Genomic DNA, 26,164 nt, shown 5'->3' on the forward strand with positions numbered 1-26,164 from the left:
AAATAAATAATCTCTAGCTACAGAGGTTAGAAATATTTTCCTCATGGGCACATTTCATCTATCTGTCTTGCTAAGAGCTTTTCGCAGGCGGTTGGTGCTGGTCCTTCTTGTAGAGGGCAAACTACACTAGCCTGGAAAAGCCTGGCCGTTTGCATGTTCAGGATACATAACATGATGATTGTTACAACAATGAGTGGGAGAATTTCAACCTCGACTCGTTCGCCCACATTTTTCATACTAGGTCTTTCACACTACACAGCCCACACGTAGCAGTGCCATTCCTATCATGGCTTCTTCCTACCCATTTTCTCCTACTCAAGGTCCCACTTTTTTGGCTACCTCTACAGTTAGCATGGCTCTTTGCCTCGGGACCTCATTCCTCCTTGGTCTCAACATGCCCTTCCCAACTCCAGGACCAGCTTCCCCAAACACTTCAGCTACCCTCTGACCTCTTCCAGCTACAGCTTGCGATTTCAGCTCTTCTTCCTTAGCCCAGAAAGTGATATTCAACAGCCCAGAAAGTGACATTCAATAGCAACCCTGATTCCTAACTCACCAATGACATGATAAGGAACCATTATCCTACTCCTACTATTAAAACAAAATAAAATCATAGCAATAACATACACAGCCATATAGAAATCCATAATACACTCTTCTCTATTATTGTTTTTTAAGAAAACCTAGTTAGATAATATAACCTAGAATTTAATTTTGTATGAAAATTCATGTATCAACTTCAAACTATATGTTGTAACGTGCAAAGTCAAATCAGGTAACACAGTATTTTTTTTATTACTCATTCATAAAATAAACCAAATCAAGCCCCCAGAAAATCTTATCATCTCAGGTGCTTCACCTGGGTGGTTGCAGTTGAAGTAGTACTGCTCCTGGACCCCCACATCTGCTGGAACTGCACTCTAATTTCTGCGAATGTTTCGATGATGACTGCAATGAAAACATTCTGAAAAAAAGAAAAAGAAAGAATGGCTGACACAAAGCTCAGCAAGCATAAAAGAGAAGAAATTCATTCTAATATGGTCTACATTGCAGACAGGTTTAAAAGAACACATTTATCAGTACCTTAACAAGCCAGGCCAGAAAGAAAATTAAGGTGATGAAATAGAAATATGAACGCCATCGGGGAAAACTGTCGATTGCTCGGTACATAAGGAACACCCAGCCTTCCTGAGAAGCAGCTTCGTAAACAGTAAATATGCTTGTGCCTGTCAGAGGAAAAATGAAAATGTTTGGCATTAAGCCCCCCTCAAAGTTTTCAGTATCAGCAAACAATAATCTTTTATCTATTATATTTTCCATTTCTCTAAAGGGTATCAGCTCTCCTCTTTTCCTTCATAGGGAATTTTTCCAGATGAATTACCATGTTTCTTCCTTTTGCAATTGAATATGAATTAGTTTCGTATCAGATCAGACTGACTCCCTTTTCTGCCTGGACACACATGGATAAGCCCTAAGGGATGTGTTCACTGACAGCCCACAAATGTCTCCAAAGGCAGAATTTGTCCCTTCCTGTGACTTCAGCAGCACCCATGAGAAAAGAGAGATTCCATTGAAACTATTGAGCTGTTTCAAAATTCAGGCCAGTAGCCGAGGTAGCTGCATTAACATACATGTGGTGCCCTAAAAAACATTACAGCATTTTTAAGTTGAACTTCCTACATCATCTGGGGAGAGGAGAAGATGCAAAAAAAAAAAGTTATGAGGGGCTTATGTGTTCAGAAACTGCTTCTGAATAAAGGCTATCATGTTACTAATTTTAAACTTAAGATTCAAACTCATCCTAATGTCTGAGTTATAAGACGCTTCAGCCAGTTTCCCCTCCCTCATCTGTGCAATAAAGGCTTCAAAATAGAGATTGTGGTTAGTGCTTGTATGGCATTCCTGTCTGATGCAATTTTCTGTTCCGAGAAGAAACACAATTAAACTGTGAAATTAAACTGTGAAATCTCACAAACTGCTGTGAAATCACAGAATTGTCCTAAAGCCACCTGCTAGCTCTGCTCCACCACTGCTTTGCTCCATGTAGTTTTTTGTCTTGGATAAAACAGAGAGCACAAGGAGTGCTGCCCTTAGCAAAACATAGCAGCTGCTAGCAACATACAGATAGTAAGCACGAAACAGCTGGCTATCCAATTCCATCCACAGGGAAAGGAGGGGTTAGTCAGAAATTCCCAGAGCCCGTGAGTTTTCCAAAAATTTACACTAAATCACAGGAGCACTTTGCTGCTGTTCTCCCACTGAAATTGCAGCACCTACATTGTTTCCTCTGCCAACACAGGCGGGATGAACCTGGAAGTGATTTTGCCTCAGGGAGTCCCTGTTTTGTGGATAAATCTTCACTGATAAAAGAAGACAGGGATCAATGGAATTTTTTCACTCCTTTGATATGTAGGTGTTGAATGGTTAACAAGCTCATGGTGGATAGGCAAAAATGTTAATCCTCTTTGTTAATTTTTCTGGTTATTGGATTCCTTCCTATTTATTGCATATGGTTCTCAGGACAAATGAACAGAAATAAAAATAAAAAGAAAGAAAAGGCATTCAAGCATAGATAGCAAACCCTTTCTATTTCTTCAGAAAAGAGAGTGGTCTCTCTCAATAGTGAAATATCCATCAGTGATTACTTCATGGGTATTTTGCATTTCAAAAATTCAAAAAATAATGGTTTAATTACCTAATATTATACTGTTGCTGAACTGATTAAATTATTGAACAAAACAGTGCTGTTGAGGACAGGCAGAGATTAAGGAGAAAAAAAGGAATCTATTAAAAGTTGCTGGCTAGGAAACTGTCATTAGTCATTACCAATGGGAAAGTCACAGTGAAGATTAGTAAAATAGAGGGAATGTCATGCAAAGTATTTATAACACATACACTGGGCCATTTGCCACAGTAAAGCAATACTGTGAATGGACAAAAATGCACAATTAACCCAATAAAATAACATGTGCTCGTCTGTGACGCTAAATTAAAAATATGTCTTTTATACAAATGGTCCACGTGTTCTTAAAGCTATTAGAAAGCAATCACCACTAAGAATATACATTCTTACTTAACATATGTGACTTGAAAGTAATAAAGTTTTTAATACTGATGCCAGGAACCATACTGTTAACTATCTCTGTAAATACTGTTTCAACTGGAAACAGAATAAAGGAATGACAGTAAGGGATCCAATACCTTGAAATGCTTTGCAGTCAAAAAGAACAGTAATTCTTAGTTAGCATCTGCCTTACTGCAGTTTTTGCTCTTTTAAAAGTTACACTTAACCATCAGCAACCGATTCTATTTTTTTTCTAAGTATTTCTTTAATATCTGACTCCACCTTCCTAAAGCCAATGCCTAAGTTATGAAACAGACTGTCCTTTCACAGCAGCATGTTCTGTTTTTCTCACCATGTTCAAAGCCATATAGAGGAAGAGAAAGTATCAAAATTCTAAGCAATGGTGGGATACATTACAAAAAACAAGACATGAAACCTAACTTTCTGACCCTTAGATCACATGGCAAAATTCTCCTTTTCCACAGCCATCAGTATTCTATCTACCAGTGACACAGTGTCTTCGTCTACTAGTTCAGAGGGCTTAAGTCCTGATCCCAGAATGCATGGTTAGGGCATAAGTGCATAGGACCTCCTGGAGCTGGTCTAAGAAAAGCAGGAATATAGGTGGCAGGGTGAATGAGGGCTTAGAAACCTTGTCATCTTTTGCCAATGTCCTGAACATTCAGATCAAGATTTGTGCAATCTACCTACAGGCATCAGCAAGACATTTCAGTCATGAAAAAGCTCTGAACCATGAAAAGGTTTAAACATGGGACTATAATCATAGAATCACAGAATAGTTAGGGTTGAAAAGGACCTTAAGATCATCTAGTTCCAACCCCCCTGCCATGGGCAGGGACATCTCACACTAAGCCATCTCACCCAAGGCTTCGTCCAACCTGGTCTTGAACACTGCCAGGGATGGAGCATACCTCCCTAGGCAACCCCTTCCAGTGCCTCACCACCCTAACAGGAAAGAACTTCCTCCTTATATCCAATCTAAACTTCCCCTGTTTAGGTATATTGGCATGGGTAACTTGCTGACTTTGAGAGTAGGACTTCACCACCTGCATCTAGAATATCGTTAAATCTTAGTAAATAAAAATATCCAGAAAATATTTACAATGATTTTTCTATTTGTCTCAGTAGATGGCTAAATCTGAGTGGCAAGGCAGATTAAAGTCATTTAGGAGGAACTTTATGATGACAACAGAGGTAAAATAAAGGAATATACTTTGAATTCATTTCCTTTTGTTTGACCTTGTCTAATAAATTCCACATTTTTAGGTTACAATAAAACAAACCCCTTAACCACACTGATAGCTAATTAAAACAAGGAAAGAAAACATTTCTCAACACACAGATTAAAAATAAATAAATCCATATCATAACATGTATCAGTCTCAAAAGACTGCTTTTATGCAACCAATAAACACTACTACCTTTGAAAATGGTTTACAGCTGCACACAGTCATTATGAAAAATGAAAGAAAAAAAAGACCACCAGCAAATGAAAGATTCAGTGAAATATAAGAAAACAGATTGAATCTTACTCAACTTATGCAACATTTTCAGTTGCTTCATACAGTATAGAAGAAAAGACAGCAATCAGAAACTAACTGTATCCCTCTTACTAATAAATGTTTAGGTACATTGGCATTCAGCACTGAAATGCAGGGGGCTTATGCCTTCTTCAATACATGTTTATTTCAGTTCTACCAGCTGGGAGCATTAGCATGAAGGGGCATGAAGGAAGTAGCTGCTATAACACCTAAATTGTTATAATAAAAGAAGATTCTACTTGTTTGTATGCCTAATCAGGGAGCAAAGTCACCTGGCTCTTCTGTGCTGTAGAGATGAACAGAGTACCAGGGAAAAAAAGAATTATAAGTGGCAGAGCACAGAGGTAATGATTTTCCATTTCCATTACCTATTAGGGGAGTGAAGAAACCTATCCTGACAAAACCCTATCTTTTAAATACCTAAGGAATATAGAAGGTATTTATTTAAAAGAAATTACTCGTTGTTAATAGAAGAATAACAGCATCATTATTTTACATAGTGCATTTTGTATTTATGTATACTTTGTAAACAGGCAAGATTTTCTGCTTGTTTCTATGCCTCTGTGACACTACCATGCTCTGTGACATCAGCTCTTGCTGTCACCAAGTAATTCTGTGAATGGACATCATGAAAAAGGAAGTGTGCTGAATAATGCTGTAATTTTATAACTGCACAATTAAAGGAGCAGAGCTAAAAGGTCATGTGGAAAATTCACTATATCTGGAAACAGAACCTTTTCCTCCTAACATGATGTGATGTTCTTGCTTCTCAATTCAAAATCTCAGAAGTATTAGAGGAAAAGAATGCATGGTGGTGAGAAGGTGTCTTTTATTAATATCTTTGTGCTATGTGATTTGTAGGTGTTCCAAGTGAGAAACAGTGAAAACTAAGCTTAGGTATGCCATCAACTCCAACATTTTCTGCATGCATAACCTACGTCTATTGACTACATTGGTTTACCATGTCAGCATTCACCCAGTTTTCTTGTGCCTGCTGTGAAACTGCTGAGAAAGAAAACCTACAGAAGGCCCACTTTATATAAAAGGAAAAAAAAAAAAAAGATAAATTTCTGGATTTTTTATTATTTTCTTTCTTAGTAAGGAATTATTAGGGCAAGTAAAAACGTTATTAAAAGCCTGAAATCCTACACATTGTCACCCATAAAATGCTTCATATGCCAGCCGGCAACAGGCTCCTTTTCCGTACTTTCCAGTGACCACTAGATGGCGATCGTGCACCTCGGGCACATCTGGAACATCAGGCGGCGGGGAAGCAACCACCCTGAGCGCACAGGGTGATAACCGCCCGCTGCGCTCGCAAAAGGACTGATTTTTCTATTCCCCGACAAAACTAAGCAGGCTTCTTCTAGCAGGCGCTGCTGCCTAATTTAGCATTCTTTGTTGTGCTGAATACTGTGCCTTCCTTAAGATGTTTTTGTGAATGTTACGTCCATAAAGAAATGACCTTTTGCTTAGCTATGGAAATGTTACCAACCCTTTCTGTCCTTGCTCACTTTCACTGATAAAATCATGAAGCTGAATGTTCCTGCAAGGCATGGATATTCCCACTGATCAGTCAGCTTTTAATTATGTCTTACCTTTCAGTATCAAGGTGTTTGCACAACATCGCATGCAGTCAGGATTTTCCAGCTGGCTTACACTATTGCTTTGGTGAAACTAAAAGGGAGCAAAAATTGCCCGGAAATGCAAGGACAAAGTTGTTGGCACTTCTGGGAAGCAGCTGGTACATGGGACTGAAATCAACAAGATTGAATCCTGAATGGCTTCATGGGGTTTCTTGCTTGTCTCTGAGTGAGTGATCCAGTCTATTTTACTCTCCCAAACCAACTCACAGCTAGTTTACCAGCCACCAGAATGAAAAGAATTAAAATGAAACATGCCAATGCTTTGGTGCTCTGTTGAAACCTGAACCCCCAGAGACATTTTCCTGTGACTAAGCTGTGGAAAAGATAGCAAGACAGAAACTCTGCAGAGCAGAAAAAACACACTGCCAGTCTGAACACAGTATTTTAACCCTCGTGACTTCAAACATACAGTAATGATATGTTATTGATTCTTTATTTTGAAAATCTGTTTCCTTATGAGATGAAGCTTTCACATATGAGAACAGAGTGCATACAGAGACTGTATGCATAAACCCGACAATAAGGAGATAAGGACACAGTGCATACGTAAGTGCTAAGATCAATGCAGTTTGTTCTACAGACTTAGTAATGGAAAGATGGAAAGTCAGCCAAGTTTCAGAGAAAATGTTGATGGACTTAGCTGCACTGTTTGCAAGTATTTTAGAAATCCGTTCACTGTCCAAAAGTGTTAGCTTACTAATATGAATGTAGCGATGCTGGCATATGTATGGACTGCACAGGGTAAACAGAAGAAGCATGGCAGTTCATGCTCAGTTCACAGAATCATAGGATCACGGAATACATAGGTTGGAAGGGGCCTCAAGGATCATCTGGTTCAACCTTTCTAGGGAAAGCATGATCTAAACTAAATGTCTCAGCACCCTTTCTAGCTGAATCTCAGAAGTGTCCAACTCTGGGGAAATCCACTACTACCCTGGGAGATTATTCCAATGGCTGACTGTTCTCGTTGTGAAAAATTTCCCTCTTGTGACAGGTCAGAATCTCTTCAGTAGTAACTTGTGCCCATTACCTCTTCTTTTTTCCATGTGACTCCTTGTAAAAAGGAAGTCTCCATCTTTGTACCTACCCTTTAAATGTACAGTATTTAAATGAATAGTATTTAAAGTTATTTAAAGTATTTAATAGCTATGCCATTAGTCTCCCATGTGATGGTGCTCGTGCTTCCTGATGTAATATTTTATGTTTTAAAAAAAAGAAACCTGTTTTACATTTGTGAACAAGTCCATGGTGTAAACACAGCCAAATGACTTTAGAGGTGCATGTTTACAGCTATCAGCCAGACTAACATTTATATTTGCTTTTCTTTAACGCTTTTTTGACTAAAATGCTCCTGAGCTATATATCCACAAATAACAACAAATAGGGATCCAAAATGTCAGCAGAGCTCATAAGATGGCTTTATATGCATAAATACTGTCTGCTTTTTCCTTTCTGTCATTACACAGCTGTAGTGCTAATATACACTTTCTCTTAATAATCACTGGGGTTTTTTTTATGTGTACTGCAACTTCACAAACTCTACTGGCAGTTGGAGACTCTAGGAAATGCTGAGCTGCAATTTGTTCACACCTCTCACACCACTACCTGAAAGCTCACAGTCAACAACTCCCATCTCTCATTTCTATGATTTCCCCTAAGGACTATCTTTAAGGATGCATTTCTTTCTGGATTCCTGGGCTCCCATCCTCAACAGAACAGGCAGAGCTTCAGGTTGGATTCTGGAAGTAGGGCATTGCCATAGTCATGCTTTTCTTTATCAGAGAATCAAACTGTAATAATACTTACTTTTCAGATCTAGAAACCAAGAACACAGAATCCTGAGGCCTTGGTTAAGAGTAACAAACACTGTGAAGATAGGTCTGTCACCACCGCAATCTTTCCAATGAAATGTCTCTGATTTAAAGTACAGTCATAGTAGATCAAATGACTGCTACAATAAATGTTACAACAAAACTGTGTAACATAAAAAACGTTCAATAGAAGAAACTCTGTAATTTATATTAACATATTCCTTTGAAAAACGAACCGTGTTTTCATACAACTGTTATTTCTTCTTTAAAAATGTTATGTATGTAGATGCCTTTAAAACCATACAGTAAAAGTGACAGTCCAGAAACCAAATATTCACAAATTGTTCCATTTAAAATTTAATTAACATTTTAAGGGATATCATATTCAAAACACAAATTTAAGACAGGTTCTCAGTACAGGTATTATGTATTTGGATTGTTATTCAGCCATATATTAAACACCGAGAATGACTACTAAAATCAAGGTAGTGATGAATCCCTTTGTTAGAGAGAAAACAAAGTATGCAAATCTTCCTTGACACAAGGCATGTAAATTCAACACTGACTTTCATACACTGTCAATCAAAACTAATCGCTTGTTGCATTAACTTTCCTAATAGTCATAGACAGAACAATCTAATTCATTTTAAGTTCAGTCATGAAACAGCAAAGGTACCATGCATCATGGCATGCTTAATTTGTTTAACAAATAAAAAATGTGTCTGCTTTTTAAGATGAAAGAAGTATGGAAGAATAAAACCATAGAACATATTCATATAGTAACACTTCCTAATCTAGAGTGACCATGATGTTATTTGTTCTGGTTTGGCTGGGATAGAGTTAATAGTGTTGTGGTTTGGATTTTGGATGAGAATAAAGTTAGTAACACATTGATGCTTTAGTTGTTGCTGAGCAGCGCTTACACTGCATCAAGGACTTTTCAGTTTCTCATGCTGCCCTGCCAGTGAGCAGGACTAGGGGTGCACAAGAGGTTGGGAGGGGACGCAGCCAGGACAGCTGACCCCAACTGGACAATGGGATATCCCACACTGAAGAGAGAAAATCTTCATTTCCTGAATGGGAGAAAGGAGCTGTACGATTGCTGTTGCATGAAAACCCAAATGATACTCACTCAATGACCTGTTTAGCTATTAATGAGTTAAGTGCTTTCAGGTACCTTTTATGTACTACTAGCAGTAAAATAATTTACCTACATTGTTGATGAAAGAGAGAGGTTTGCCCACTAGCCCACTAGCCACTTACCCACTAATATGTGCAGTTAGAGAGCAGGCAGAGACAGGAAGAAGTGGCTTAGTGTGCTGATAGCTCACTAAACATCACAGCACCTTTGGGAGATAAGTATATTGTTACTTGTATTTCAGAGAAGGCTCTGTTAAGTTAGAAACTTCCCTCAAACAACAACATAATAAATGCCTAAGGTGACACTATCTTAAAGATTTCTGATTTTAAAAGAGCTGGGTATCAAAAGACATTGATTTATTTTATTTTTTTGCCATAAGAAACATACATGCACGTCAACAAGAATAGGGCAAAACTTTCTTTTCTCTCTCCTTCAGGAAATGAAAGGTTGAGTTCTTTTATTCTTGACTGTCTTAAAGAAAGTGTTTGCATGACCAGATTTCTACTGGTTATCAAAAGAATTCTTGGAAGACTAGCACTAATACACTAAGCAGCTGGAAGGTCTATTTGAAGACAGAACTTCTGGCAAGAAAAACCGTATAAACTGCCAGGTAATTTTTTGGGAGAGTACTTTCAAAGTTTTAATATTCTCTGTTTAAACTTTGTTTTTGATATTATCTTCTTCGGCAGAAATCCTTTCTGATCTTTATGGACTACTGAAAATAGTTCTACACACCCATAACAGAAATTTCATGGATTTATCATTGTTCAGTCAATGTTTTTCTTTTCCCCAGATGCGCCCTCTCTTTTTTCTCATCATCAAGTTTACCTGCAAAGGTGTTTATACTTTGTGCAGGTGTAAGTCAACTCGGTCCTTTTCCTCAAAGCTGCTTTAATTTCTTACAGACTTATGATATTTCACATATTTTTCTTCAAAGCTTTTGGAAAATGTGGCATTTTGCACTGAGCCATGTGAACATGTGGTTTATAAAAAAAGAAGGACTGTATATGAAAAAAAAAGTCTTTTGGCATTGTTCACTGAAGCAGTTTCCCAAGAAATACAGATCGGACCTACTCCCAGAAATATTTTATCAAAGGATAAGATAAACAGACCTCATTTTCCATATTAAAATAATTTTCAGTTGGCAGAATGAAATCAGAGTTTTTAGGTTTGAAGATGCAAACAAGTGACATGCATAAATTCGGAGATGACTTTCTGCATGCCATTTACTTCACAGTGACTACCTCTTGGCCAACACTTCACCTTAAAAAAGACCTCTAGAAGACCTTCCTTTCATGGAAGTCAAAGGCTCATCTTATTATCTATTACTTACTTAAGAATAAAAGCATACGTAAGGACAGTTACTGCTGAACTTGATAAACACATCTCGTTACCCTCAGTAACATATCTGCAGGTCCTGCCATGGCTTGGGTAGAATTTTATATCATTACATTATGTCCTAATATTTTTTCAGAACAGGAAACAAATCATGACCCTAACTTGGAAGCTCTGCCAGCCCATTCATGTATTATTTTTTACAAGAAAACTGTGTTCACAATTTTTAAATCGCACAGCCTAAAATGAGGCATGTGAGCTGATGTTCAGAGAGTTGACAATAGTCTGATTCTTTGACATGCTGAAGGAGGCAAGTTCAAAATTTCCAATCCTGGCCTGAATTTTAGTGCTTGAAGCCAAAGGGAATTTTATATTTTCTTTAGTAGAAATAAAGTTAGACTTCTGGTTCTGCGATTCTACCACGTAAGATCCTGGAAAACATAAAAAATACTGGGAAAATAAAACATTTTATCAATATGTTGTTTTCAAAACACTTATTAAATTGCATGCCACGTTTAAAATAAAGCTACAGATTGACAACTATACGGTGTAGGCAAGAGAAGAAAGCACAGCTGTTTCCAGACCCATTCATTCTACAGCATCTGGGAAATGGGCTTCCTAAAAAGAAGACAAATGCAACTGAGAGTCACAAAAAATACCTGCTTCCAAAACTGACCATGAGGAATATCTGTGGCGTCCTGACAATAAAACTCTTTCCACTGACTTTTCTAAGGAACTTGCTAAAGTACTGACTAAATGTTTTTAGCAGGATTCTCTTCCTCTGGAGGAGAGGATTAAATAGAAATACAGCTGAAGCTGTTTTGTTTGAGAGATGACGATAGACATATTTAATTAATTGCCACTTAATCTCAGAATTCTAAGTGAAATGCTTAAAACCAAATGAAAAAGAAATGTAAGAAAAATATTCATATGTAGAACATAGCAAAGTTGGCTAATACAGAAGGATATGCAAGTAGCACACATGCTAGTATAAAAACCATGCAAAACCTGCCACAGGCAGGTAATTAGAAGAAAATAATATCTCAGTTTATCACAGGAGACATACAGAAGTCCTGTTGTGACAAATCTATTTTATTTGAATTTGTCAGCCCCTGGGTAAGTTCTGTCAAGATGAATCAGCTATGTACAGAGTCAGTTCCTCAAAAAATAGAGCAGATTTCTGAAGGTTTTATCTTGTATGCATTACCACAGAGCATCTATGCCCTACGAATGGTTAGATGTCCCTGACTCCCTGGTAACTGACAAGGTCTTCTGACAGAAAGTTTGCTGTTTTCACTTCTTTTGAATTTTAGCATTAAATAATTCTAATTCTTTCAGTATTACTAATTTTAAAAGTGTATAGCTTAGCTGCTCACAGGGACCCAAATTCATCCAATCTCACTGTAGCTGTTTCAATTAAGTGCCAAAAGTGGGAGCTTATTTACTGCAATCCTCTTCACAGTGGAAAGGAAAAGGTGATACTGTGGTGTGGTTCACTCCTCATATGTGAACTGAGACTCTTATGGTTCATGCTAATTACCTAATCTTAGGATGCATACACCGTGGTCAAAATCTCCTACTGAAATGAGGCAAAGTGCTGATCATTATGGTACTCTCTACTGAAAGGTGACAGCAATACAGATTTGTAGGAAAAGTAGAGTTGCAAAGGAATTTTTGGATGAAAGTGGAAAATGTTGACTGTAGTATGGGAGCAGATGTTTCTTGACACTTCCCAAGATGACCAATCATACTTTCTCTGTAGATGGAATAGCATGTCTTCAAAAAGAGTATTATTTGAGTAACAAAGCAATAAAGTGAGACTGTGCACCATTTAATGAAGGACAGTATGTCATTACACATTTGCTACAGGGTACTGCAAGGGTAGCAGCATGTATGAAGTCAGTTACCCCAGATGAGCTGATCACACCTAAGCTTCTGCTCTGTGTGTGTTACCCCCTCTAGACCAACCATCTGTGATATGGATTTTCTGGAATAGCATTATTCCCCCTTATTCCCCAGCAGAAGTCTGAAAGCCAAGCTGCAAGCTGGCCTTGTGTTATCAAATCAATGGTCTTAAATCAAAGATGATTTGGTAAGCTTCTCTAATTACAGTAACAGAGGGCATGTTGCGTGACTATTGTAGAATGTAGTTGTAGGGGGTGGTTTTGCTCATTTCCACACACTTTACAAAAATGCTGTTTAGGATAAAATAATCAAATCTCAGGAGGCAAAGTAAAAACAATGTGTCCTGTGAATTATGCAAGTGCTGAAGGTCAAAGCCTGTAAACTGGTCACATACTGAAGCTCTCCTCTGAAAGTGAAAATCTTCCACTGCGAAAACAATTACCTCTATTACCCAGTAACTGCAGCTTTCATTATGCAGAGCTATACTGTCTTAATGGCACTGACTGATAATTAAACTGATAGGATCTAATTTTCTTGGTATGGAATGACAGATTTCTAATTGCCTAACTTCATGCTCTGCCTATTGGCTAAGAGCTTCCTGCTCTTTAGCTTGGCTGAAATTAGTCACACCTTTTGTTTCAGGGCTGTTCACACTACTGTCAGACCTTTAAGTCCTCTTTCTATTTTTTCACACTGTTCTCTGTTCCTTGTCAGACCCTGAGCTGTTATGTAGCTGTCCCTGCAAGTTATGTTGCTGACATAAGTCTTTCTTCAGTTCTCATGCAGAGTACAAACTGGTGGGCTTGGACATTGTTTTAGCTTGAAGCAGCTCTATCTACTTTCTTAGTAAATCCTCATTAAGAAGATGATCTTAATGTGCATTTATTTCCCTTTGACCATGACATTCCCAGCACATGTATCCCCTGCTTTACTTAGCTTCTCAAAGTTATCTGACCCTTTGGTTAGTATTGTGCATCAGAGGAAAAAGAAATGTCACTGTAGATAATAAACATGAGTGTTTTAACTCACACTTTCATAGGAGTTAAAGTAAATAGCAGCAGTACAAAAGCAAATTTCCTCCTTTGGCTTCACAAGGCATGTATCATCTCAAAATCACACCGTGAGGCCTTGCTATGCTGGAGCAAGAGCAGCAGAAAGTACGTATGAGAAGGTCATCCATGAAAATAGAACTTACACTACATTTACCTCCCAATCTGCAGGAGTGGGTGCTGACATGCTGCACAGCCTCTGGAGGTGCAGTGCAAAGGCTGTCCGTGGTAGGGGTGGTCTCTAGAGCCTGGGTTCTGCAGAGCCAGTTGCAATGTCTCCAGCACCACCTTCCCCAGCAAGCTCCATTCCAGGACTCCTTAAAGCTTTATATTGGAGCAAATCATTCAGCTCTGGGGCCCTCAACATAAGGAGGACATGGACCTGTGGAGAGAGTCCAGAGGAGGGCCACAAAGATGATCAGAGTCCTGGAGCATCTCCTGTGGAGACAGGCTGAGAGAACTGGGCTTGTTCAGCCTGAAGAGAAGGCTCCAGAAAGACCTCATACCAGCCTTCCAGTACTTAAGCGAGTCTACAAGAAATCTGGAGAGGGACTTTTTATAAGGGCATGTAGGGATAGGTGTAGGTAGTTAGGGCCTGGCGGCCGGAAGATATCGCGCTGTATGGAAAGATAGAGCCCCCTGTTTAATAGCCAATAGTATGTAGCTTGTGATGTAAGCAGACGGAAGTGACGCTGTAAACCCAGAGTATATAACGCTGTGTTGCGAACTAATAAACGCCATTTGCCGTCCACCACACTGGTGTCTGTGAGCTGATGGCCCGAGCGGCCTGGGGTTGGTCGCCGTGCCGTTCCTGAACCAGGTCGCCACGCCTTGTGAAGGCAACAAGTGGTGCCGAAACCCGGGAAACTCGCCTGGACGGGTGAACGGCGGCCGGAGCGGCAGGACCAGCCCGGCGGGGAGGACTCTCCCGGACCAACAAGGAGGATGGAAGCCCTTGTGAAGGTCGTAAAACAATTACATAAACAGTGGGGTATTGATTGCAAGTCTAAAGATTTTTCTCTCGCTGTTGCGAGACTCTTGCAAATCGGGGTCATTGACCAGCCGGTGGATATACCCCACCCTGAAGTGTGGGATAAATGTACTAAAGCGCTAGCTGAGGAGACGAAGTCCTCGGGTTGTGGGAAAAACCTGAAGTCATGGGGAAAAGTCGAACGGGCCCTGCAGAAGGCAATACAAGCGCAGGAGACCTGGAAGGCGGCAAAGAACTGTTTATTGGCCACCCCCAAACTGGGAGTCGGGGCGGCCACACAGACTTTGCACTTCCCAGACGTCGATGATTCTGCTGAGCCCTGAACTTTATACAGTGCTTTTTATAAAAGCGGGGAATTGAGCCTGAGACTCTAAAGCAGCTAGCAGGTCTAGTGGCTGTAGGGAAGGCTAAGGGATTTTTTGCAGATCCTAATACAATATTTGAGGAGAGTGAGTGGCGAAAGTTTGGTGATGAACTATTTGACTCAGTGCTTAATGATTATAAAAAGGCAAAGAAACTCGGTAAACCACGGAGGGAAGTAATGAACTGTATAAAAAGATACAAGGCAGAAAAGAAAACTGCCGTGGTAGCAACGGAGAAACTAGGAACAGACGTCCCCGGTCAGTTGAAACTGGGGGAAGATTACAACTCATTTCCCCCAACTCGCGGGAGCACAGGGTTTCCCACCCCCCCCACCCCCCCCTTCCTTTTCTCCCCCTCCATCAGAAGGTGCCGCGGAGGAGGTGTAACCCCCTGCTCCCCCACCACCCCACTTCCAAAAGTAGGGACTTTGAAAAGGACAGAGAAAGTATATTAGAAGGGATACGCATGATAAATGTCGAGGAATCCGAAAGAAAGAGGGCGGTGCCTCGGCGCCGGATCGATTGCGGCGCCACTGTGAAGCACGCAGTAAAAAATAGGGATCATGCGCTAGCGGGAGATTTAAAGGAACCGCGAGCCTCTCCAACCCATTATGGCCTGGAGTGGAAATTTTTAACTCAGTCACGGAGGAGCCAGGTCTGCAGATGGCTACATACCGAACGAGAGACATCTGATAAGAAAGACACAGCTGCAAGCAACAGAGACCCCGAGTTCGGCGCAGGATCAGCCCCCGAATCCCCTGAATCCGAGCCAGATTTATATCCTCTGCTTCCAGACACTGACTCTTCGTCTCCCGGGTCGGTCTGCTCAGACTTAACTGGCCCTGGAGACGCTTAGTTGTAACAATGGGTAGCCAAATATGTGATCATTACTGGTGAATTTTCTGCAATGGGCATCTCTGCATATCCTGTGTTTGCTACACAGCAGGGGGCTAAAGAGTGGGAAGCTCTTGATCTCAAAATAGTTAAGGAGGCCTGACAAACAGTGACCACGTATGCGTTAAAATCCTCTTATACTCAAGCTGTATATGTTATGATTTTTTCTTGCAATTGACAGGGACAGCCCATACAGTTTCTCTGAGATACTCATGTACTAGAAGTTGGTAAATATAAGTATGTCCAGGTTTCTATCAATCCTTGGAGACCTCTGTAGATACTGCTGGCCACTTCTTCCAGCACAGGCTGGCCACCTGTGTCGGAATGAGTGTGCATTTTGGTCAGTTTAAAAGCCCAAGCCTCATACGATGTGGGGGAGGCAGAGCCTCTGCGGGGACGCCTGCTAAGGTTGAGCCTGCCACCTCGCACTGCAATGATGCTACTCGGAGCTGGTTTGCTGTTAGTCTCCACAGGGTCCTTGTGCCACGTTCTGTACGTGGGACTGTAGTGGGAGTAATGATGGCTTTTGCAGGGACTAAAAAAAAAAAAAAAAGGGGGGGGGGAGAGAGAGTAATGATGCTGCACTTAACCTGTCTACTTCTCAAGAACTGCAGAACTGATAACCTGGGGGAGGGGGTATATTTGTGTCCTCCTGCCTACAGGTCCATGGTGACTGCCTGCAAAGTTTGTCAAGCCTTGCCATGAGCTGGACAGATGAATGGATAAACCTGATGCCTCAGCTACAGGAGCTGACCGTAATTACCCCAAGCAGAATGAGATAGAGGAAGAGAAAGAACAAATAACTGCAAAACATCACTTGGGGGCAACTGGAAAGTAACATCCTGAATATGTGTGCTTGCAAAATAGCTATTATTAGAGGTTGTGATTTTGTATATAAAACCACCTGTATTTACTAGCTAGTTGCTAATAAGAAACTGCACCTTGTATTGTATAGATTTGTCACTTGTAAAAGAGATGTTAGAGTATGGAAATTTGCAGTAGCTGCTAGAAAATGCTAAGGCAAAAGCTAGAAAAATTTTAATGGTAGTGTTATAAAGCAGGTGATGGAACAAATTAAGGGGGGGGAGAATTCCACTGGTAAGAAATTTCTTTCGCTAGTCCTTCACTGCCATCAGCATCTTCAACATGCTGCTGCACCCTGTAATAGTTACTCTGCTAATGTAAATTTGTGTGTGCCTTGCTGTAGTAGCGACTTGTTACTGGATGAAGCAGGTGAAACTGTGCATTGACAACAAGGTGCAAGGACTGAGGCTGACCAAATGCCTGCTACCACAATCAAGGGCAAGACTGGGTTGGCTTCTGTGTTTGCCACCAAGAAGAACCTTTAGCTCCGCTGTTGGCTGCAACCCAGCAGGCGTGGAGAGGTGGGGACACATGCCATGCCAGACCTTGATGTGAAGGATCAGAGAGCTATAGAGCCTGTTATCAGAGAGCCATACAGCAGAAAAATGGGGCAGGCCCAGGCAGCCTCTAGTTGGCATATGTTGGGGATATAATCTAGCCCAGATCCCCTGCTCAAGTAGGGTCACCCAAACCATATATAAAACATAAAGGGGGAGTATGCGCAGCTCTGAAGGAAGAATGTTGTCTGTATGCTGATCACACTGGCATAGTGAGAGATACTATGGCCAAACTACGGGAGAGACTAGAAAAATGAAAAAGGGAACGGGAGGCGGAACAGAATTGGTTCACATCCTGGTTCACCAATTCACCTTGGCTTACCCCCTTAATATCTACCCTGATAGGGCCGGTTATAACAATCCTGATAGCATCGATTTTTGGACCCTGTATATTGAATAAGCTGATGTCATTTGTCAAAAGCCGTTTGGGAAAGGTTAACATCATGTTAATAGAACGCCAACAGTTGCTTTAGGAATGCTCTTGTTCAGAATTTTTGGTCTATCCCCAGTTATACCCTGTCATTCTCTGCTATTACTTGTTTCATGTGCCTTGCCCGATGCGCTCTGCATCCCTATTGCAAGCATATATTGCGTTTGCAGAAACTGTTTTCAATGTTGTGTGAACGCATAAACCATATACTGTTGTCATACCCAGCTAGTTTTATTAAGCATAGGGAGGGGGGAAATGTAGGTAGTTAGGGCCTGGCGGCCGGAAGATATCGCGCTGTACGGAAAGATAGAGCCCCCTGTTTAATAGCCAATAGTATGTAGCTTGTGATGTAAGCAGACGGAAGTGACGCTGTAAACCCAGAGTATATAACGCTGTGTTGCGAACTAATAAACGCCATTTGCCATCCACCACACTGGAGTCTGTGAGCTGATGGCCCGAGCGGCCTGGGGTTGGTCGCCGTGCCGTTCCTGAACCAGGTCGCCACGCCTTGCGAAGGCAACAGATAGGACAAGGGGTAATGGCTTTAAACTGAAAGAGGGTAGATTTAGATTAGACATTATGAAGAAATTCTCCAGTGTAAGGGTGGTGAGACACTGGCACAGGTTTCCCAGAGAAGTTATGGCTAACCCATCCCTGGCAGTGTTCAAGGCCAGGCTGGATGGGGCTTGAGCAAGCTGGTCTAGTGGAATGTGTCCCTGACCATGGCAGGGGGATTGGAACTAGATGATCTTTAAGGTCCCTTCCAACCCAAACCATTCTATGATTCTAAGAAGTAAGCCCTCTTGAGACACAAAATAGTAGAGAGCAAGGGTTGGGAATATTTAAGTGGTTCAGTAAGAAGCCAACAGCTATGCTGGTGCTAGTGAGCTCTACTTAATTTTCAGTTGATTTTTTTATTATTATGCTTGTGAACTCCTACTAAGCCTAGGGGAAAATGTATATAGAAGTTAAGATTATGCTACTTGTGATAAATTAAGAAACAGTACATGAAGTTTTATGTCAATAAGGGATTGATATGTCTTGGGTGATACAGCTTACAGTACAGAAAAGCATAACGAGATGCAATTAAAGCTTGCATTTGATCTTCCTCGACTTTCATTTTGTTTTTTTTCATCCTTCTAATAAGACTGCCTTTCTGCCACATTTTGCTCTTCTATCTCTTCAGCTTATTATCAATGACATTATGGTACTCTTCATTGCAAGGTGACAGCAGTACAGATTTGCTGGGAAAGTAGAGGATAACCTCTACTTACTTTCAAAATGAAAACTGGCTCAGCATGCAAAACATTCTTCCTGCATTCCCAGGTGCAGATGGGAATGAAAGAGGGAGGGAGAGGAGTAAGTACAGAGCACAGACCTCAGACAGAACATTAAATTCTGTGCAGCACACCATAATGACGTGACAGATGAAACTATACACAGCTTAGAAAGACAGCTATCAGTAAAAGAGCCACAATTACAAACAAAAGTGAGAACAAAGCATTATGGAAAAGTGTTTTATTCCATCATAAATTCAACTATTTAGCTGCTGAAACCAACACAGAACACCCTGAAATGGCAGAGGAAACTATGTTCCAATAAATTCTCTCAGCAGCAGCAAAGTTTTCTTTGAGTCTCAGTACAAGACAACTGTACTAATCTATTCCCATTAGTTTCACCTGATCGCCTGGTTTAATGCAAGACTCAATTACTTTGGGATGAACACAGCAATAAATTAAAATTCTGGTGGGCCGCTCAAATTACTCTAAGTTTCCAAAACTCTACAACTTCCCACATACCATTTGTTACTGTAACAGAGCTAATTCAATGGACATTATTTGTGCAATTTTTTGTGTCTATAAACCATTACTTAAAAAAAAAAGAAAAAAAGAAAAGAAAAAAAGAAGTCTTCACTAACTAGGCAACTGAAATGGCCTCAGTGAGAAAAGTGGCAAGCACATAGAAATATCAAATATCTAAGGGAGTTAACTGTAGCATCCCATGGTGTGTTTGGTTTGGTTTTTTTTTCAAATTGAGGTCACTTACTGAGATGTCTAAAACCAGAAGCATTGTCTTAGTATCCTTTTTCGAACATCTGTGGGTTTAGGTATCTCTATGTTACTCTTCCAACAGAAAAATACGAAGAGCTCACTGTGACCACCAGTAACAGCCAATATCTACAAGTCAGTCACACCCTTGGACTCACTGAAAATGAATGGCTGAAACTGTTTTAATTGATCAAATAGTAAGTTAATAATGATATTAACTGCACATGGAACATAAGCATTCAACTGAGAAGTTTTCCTGAGGAAAGGAAAAAGTGGTAACTCAGCCACACAGGTGACATAAAAACATGGAAAGCAGCACATGAATGATGCTTCAAAAAATTCATGGTTTGGCAAACAGAATGAAAGCCTATAATTTCTGAGAAAAAAGTCACCAAGGAAAAGCTACCTTTATTGCTTTGGGTCATGACAAGAGTCCCTAAAACACTGTTCTACTTTATGCATCAAGAAAATTTCAGTGACAGGAAAATTTGACCTAAAACATATTACCCTGTATTCTGTACATGATATACTACTAACAAAGAACACAACCAAGTGTAAGGTAAGATGGACAAAGCTTTCGATACTTTCAGAATCACATGATGGCAAAAATTACACATTCTTCTGAAGACCATAATGGAAAAGGGCATTTGTGGGTAAAAGCCCTGTAGGAAGATGGTCATTGTGTTTTCTGAAGCTAAGCCTCCACACAAACTGTCATGTGGAAACTCAAAGGAAAGGTAACTAAACAGTGAGTAATAAAGAGGAGCTGAGGGATGAGGAAAAAGCTGTCATGTTTTCTACCTGGACTTCAGTAAAACCTTTGACACCATTTCCCATAGCATTCTCCTGGAGAAACCGGCTACTTACAGCTTGACGGATGTACTCTTTGTGGAGTTTAAAATCAGCTGGATGGCTGGGCCCAAAGAGTGGTGTCATAGAGTAAGATCAGGTTAGTCTAGCAAGACCTGCCATGAATGTCGTACAAGTTTTCCTAACAAAATTTGTTTACATTCAACTTCCAACCACTGAATTTCATTAGTACTTTTCCTGCCAAATAAAAAGAAATCCCAAATTACAAACAAAATTCCCAAAGCCTTCTGTTATTAAACTTATTCTTATGAGAAACTAAACATGTTGTTGTAAGCAGGGCCTTAAGAAGCTGCAACCAGTTAAAACAGCATTGTGCCTTAAGCCCAAACAGGGATTTATTAGTTGACTCCCTTTCAACTTGTTCATTATACCTAAGGAACAAACTGAACTTATTTAACTTGTTCGCATAGTTATGCTTCACTCCCCACAGCATTCACATCCTTCGTAACTAGAATTATTCCTCAAGAGGAACAACAGAGTGAGGATTGCAAACTGTTCTCACCTGCACAGGGCATATGAACCATTTTCTTTACTCCTCTGTGCTCACAAAAAACATGTATAACTTTCTGAAGGTGGTCTAAGCTGACATGTTATTTAGAAGCCTTCAATGTGCATAACTGGCAGGCTTTTGATAGCAGGGGGCACACCAGAGCAGGGAACACTTTTGAAGGGACTGGAACCCATGGCTAAGCCCACCCTGGAGCAGAGAGGATGATTAAGAAGGAAGCAGTACCAGCACAAGGATAAGAAACAAGGACCAGCATAAAAAAAAACCCACACCCTACTATGCATTTACCCCAACTTCCTGCACCACTCCCTACCTCACAGGCTGCAAAAGCAGAGGAGTAGGGACTAGGAATAGGGAGGTGTATGGATTGAAGTTGAGACAAAGCAGGAAAGATGTTTCCTCTGTCTCTTTAACTGTTTGTCTTCCTTGCTTTTTAATACCTGGATGAGTGATTATAAGCTTATGTTAACTGATAGTAAAACATCTAAGCGAAATCCCCCAAGACTCTCTCACCCACACCAGTGCCTCAGCTGTGACTGGGGCCCTATTACTCTCCTTCTGCAAGGCCAGGGAAAGAATTTCAGTGAGAAAAACAAACAAAAAAAAAAAATCACCATTTTTGAACTAATGATTTTTACTGGTTTCTCAATCACTGGACTAATGGGGCATGCTTTAAGTCATTTTAGCTCACAAGTTTTACCACTAGATAGTCTGAATGGCTTCCCTAATTACACTCTGGCACCTTCACACATTAACCTTGCTATCACTTGTCATGTTACCACATGATAACTCCACAGGCCGCAATCATGGATGAAGGCCTTCTTATTAGGCACTTTACATGCAAGTGCCTGAATCAAACAGCTGTGTAAGTGGAATAAGATTAGACCTGTTTATCAAAATACTTAATAATATCATGCACTTGCTAGGATAAACAGAGCATTAAGACGCAGTACATATATCAAGCATACATATAATCTGTAGAATAAAAAAGTATGACTACAAATTTTGATGAAATCATTAGCTCAATCTCTCAACCTTTAACAGGTACAATTAAATGGAAGCTCTGACTTAACAATTACATCCCCTCATTGTTTTCTATCGTCTCAGATACCAAATATCCCAGAGCCAAGGGATTCAGGCTGTGGTAGTGATGCTGATCTGCATTTCTGGCCATCTATGTTTGTGCAAAATAACACTGTCTTCATTCAGGTGGAGATGACTGTATGAAACAGCAGTGGAGGGAGGCAGGAGGCTGAAAACTCCCTTACAACTGGTAGTGGAAAGGACTGCAACTCCTACTTTGAACGAGTAACCTGCAAATACCATTTTTCTTCTGTTCATCAACTCATAATTCACTGTTCCTCATCGACCTTGAAGTCTCAGAGCTGGCAAAGTAGGCAGTTGCCTAGGACAACCCATGAGTCATAATCTACCTGCCTTTCTTGCCCATGTCAAGGATCTGGAAAGATCAAGTGGCTGCTAATACTGCCACCAAGAGACAAGCAGGCTGTGTCTAAGGTGGTAGTGGAGTGACAGGGAAATTAAAAGGTCAGCTTGTACCACTAGTGACAGGTTCTTTTCTTCATCCAGTGGTAGCAGGAATGGCCAGTTGGATTTCCAAATGTTTTATGTTGGTATGTCTTACTAAAATTCAGCCACCTAAATATTAAAGATGGTTCTACACATTTTTGTGTTAGATAATCCATAAAGAAAAACTAGAAATAACTTCACAAAAGAATTATAAGAGCAGGTCTTTATAATACCCCCTTTAGTCACCAGTCTTGTTTTGCTTGCTTTCCTCCAGGGCCAGGAATTCTTGCTGCTGCAGACTCAGAGAGGGAGGTGGTAGTGAGCATGCTTTGTCCCAGCTCCTGCATGACAGCGAGTAGGGCATCCTTCCAAAATGCAGGCAGGTATTCACTTTGACCACTGCACTACTATATAAAAAAAGTGGGTCACTTCTACTTTCTCTTTACGAACCTGTGTCAGTTTCCTGCAGCCAAATTCATGATACAGGTGTCCACGTAAACAAATGGACAAGTAGCTCTGAATGCTCACTGCTTCTAGGAGTACCTAACGCATCTGATTTAGGCTGACTTTTCAGCTTTTATTCCAGACTGATATAAGCATCCTTCCTCCCTTTCCAGTTTGGCTTTCATGTGTCCATCACACCTCATCACTCAGCACATACTCAGCCACTACGAATTCTAATCCTACAGACAGGTACACAGACCCTGGGCAACATGAAACCTCGCATGAAAAATGGACTTAACAGATTCTGGCAGTAAGGCACAAAATCCAGATTCACATCATACTATTTTAAACTTAACTCCTTTCTTCTGAACAACGGACATAATGCCACCCCAGTCTAAGACCAGTGCCTTCGCAATATGAACTGGTTGCACACTTGAAGGTATTTTCCCCATCATAAAATAATTAATAAGAGACCCAGTTAACTCCCATGCGTCGTAGACAAAATTTCAATTAATGGGTAAACAGAGGAGCAATTCTGATCCCTGTACAAGGCTTACAGTAAAACAATATCTATCAGTGAATTAAGGGAGTTGTCTTTGGTCCCATTATGCTTCCTTTCACAAACACTAAATTAGGTTCACTTTTAACCTAATGATGGCAGACATTTTTCACAGTGATGTATAAAATCTTTTTTTCTAATTACCAGTTTCAAAAAGGCTCTCACCTGTAGGCATGCCTACAGTACTTAAAAGTCTGTGTCACATGTTGTAAGGGAAAGGCCTTCGAATAAAAATGAGAAATATCTGGGACCTAAAGCTCTGTTGGTGTTTTAAAGCCCATGAAATGAGATGATTTTGCTGCCTCATTGTGCCATTTAACAGTGTTCATTTCTACTATAAGGAAAGCAAGCTTTAATAAAGACGCAATATTTTGTGTATCTTCTTCAAAGCACTCCTTACCATTGAAATTTCATTATTTGTCTCCAACATACAACATGCATGTGTTTATCTCCTATATGTAAACTGGACATTAATACGGTAGTCTATGTCAAATACCCTCTGCAGGTATAAGATGTAATTAGTATCATTTAATAGGGTACTGGCCATAGCAATTGACAGCTGGGTTGATGATACAGCACACAACAAGATCTTTTTCTCCTTTCAGAAGAAGAAAATGCCATGAAGTTTAAAACTTCTCTTGCTTACTTTGTAGGACATTTTTTAACTTTATCTTTCATTAGGGACTTCCTTTTCCTTTTGAGTATTTTTGAAGCAATATGTAGCACTGTAAATTACATACGAAAAAAATTAAAATTCTCTAGGATTACATGAAGAGTAAAATCAGTAATGTAGCTGTAAGTGTACATCTGTAGATGATTACAGATAATTGCACCCATGAGGCATGTGGAATGATTACTAGCCAGATGTTACAAAAATCTGAATGCAAAAAGATCTGTACTGTGTGGAAAGCACAGGTAAGGAGGAAAACTGCTCAGGATCCAGCAACAGTAGGGGTTCTGGCACATTTGTATCAACATGGCACCCTTTCCAGCAGCACCCACATAGACACACACCTCTACCAACATACTTAGTGTGCCCTGTTAGCAATTACTGACATGTTAAATATTGACTAAAGGTAAAGATAGGTGCACACTCAGATAAACAATGACATGGAAGACAGAAGTACTTATCATAATTCTTCAGTTGCCAAGTCTTGCATGCTCTTATTTAATTCAACAATTGTATTTATGCTTTTTAGATATATCAGATGCAAATACTTACACAAATACAATCACATACCTGATGAGTTGTACAATTACTGGGGCTTATTCACAAAACAAAGGCCATTTTTTCCTCAGTATTTAGCTCTACTTCTTTTGCGCTCTTCATGATACTGTTATGCTATCAGCTGCACCCTATGGAATTAAACACACCCAGGAAAACCACAGAGAAGAAGAGAATAAAATCAGAAGAAATAGCCCAGCTGTGAACATACCTGATGCTCTCAGCAGGAGACAAGGCTGAAGGCTGTTCTAATATGAAGGAAACATCAAACATTTCATAAGAGCCTGAATAAAAATCAGCTAAGAAGACAGAGAAAGAGAAGAGCTTGACAGTACTATAGAGCTACTGTCAATAGTAAGGAGCTTTGCCACCCACATCCATACAGCTAGCCAAGCCTTTCATTCATATCCTTTCGCTTACTCCCACTCAGCCCTACAGGTAGTATTCAAAAAATCTTTTAGGCATCCTGATGGATAAAAGACTTCATTTAACATGAAAGCTCCCACTGTATGAGAACAACACCTACTTAAGAAATCAAGTTTTGTGTCAAACTGTTGGAAAGAGTACTCAGGTTTCTACTGAGTTCATGAGCAACTTGGTAGAAGAAAGCAGTAACTTCTTGTAGCCTCCCATCAGATGGAACCTGCAACATTTGAAGTCACCTCACCTAGGGGGACAGATTATTCTTTCTCTCCTATTCCTTCCTCCCATTTCAGAACTTCACAGAGAGAAGGATGCAAGGTATGGAGGCCTTAGCTAATTGGCTCTCCACTCAAATGTTTCATTAATTCTCCAGTTTCACAAGCAGTCACAAGGCAGACTGTTGCTCATAACTTTCCTAGAGGTATTGCCAGACAGAACTGCCCCAGCTTTTAGTGACTTCACTCTCATTAAAGATTACACTAGTAAAGCTGGCTAAACCAACTGGTGTTAATTTCGTTCTACATCTAGTATAGAAATACGTACACTGAAAGAGAGAGGCGATAACTGTAGATACATGCCGATGTGCACCATGTTTGAAAAATCACCTTCACAAACACCAGATGTAAGTATTATATTATTATATATATATATATATTCAAAGTGTGCAGACACAGGACAGACTATGCACAAATCTTACTGTATGACTGCTGAATCGAAGCAGGTTTTGTAAAGAGAGGAAAAGCACCTGATGGTCTACAACTTGATTTTAAAAGGCTGTTAACATTGTCTCACTATGGCAACACACCAAAACAACACAAAGAAATATGTGTTGGTGAAATATTGCTAGGTGAAACTACTCTGTGATGGGTGCTATACCATTTGTTAAGTGTCCTTATGAGCAGCGACTAGTGAAACACTGTCAGAAAGGAAGACTGTCAAACGAGGG

The 26,164-nt window shown here is 40.1% G+C and overlaps 1 protein-coding gene across 1 annotated transcript in view; it reads right to left on the bottom strand.

Annotated features, from left to right (window-relative positions):
* Positions 1 to 26,164, bottom strand: part of NALCN (sodium leak channel, non-selective) — a 237,819-nt gene that overhangs the window by 154,485 nt on the left and 57,170 nt on the right. Inside the window, exons 8-9 of the mRNA XM_062624700.1 lie at positions 1,084 to 1,226; positions 860 to 964 (exon numbers count right to left, since the gene is read on the bottom strand). Of these exons, the coding sequence (XP_062480684.1) occupies positions 860 to 964; positions 1,084 to 1,226 (248 nt within the window). The remainder of the gene's footprint in view (positions 1 to 859; positions 965 to 1,083; positions 1,227 to 26,164) is intronic.

Source organism: Pezoporus occidentalis, unplaced genomic scaffold, assembly GCF_034315485.1.
Source record: "Pezoporus occidentalis ecotype Australia unplaced genomic scaffold, CSIRO_AGI_Poc_V1 ctg27, whole genome shotgun sequence".
Taxonomy (NCBI): Eukaryota; Metazoa; Chordata; class Aves; order Psittaciformes; family Psittacidae; genus Pezoporus; species Pezoporus occidentalis.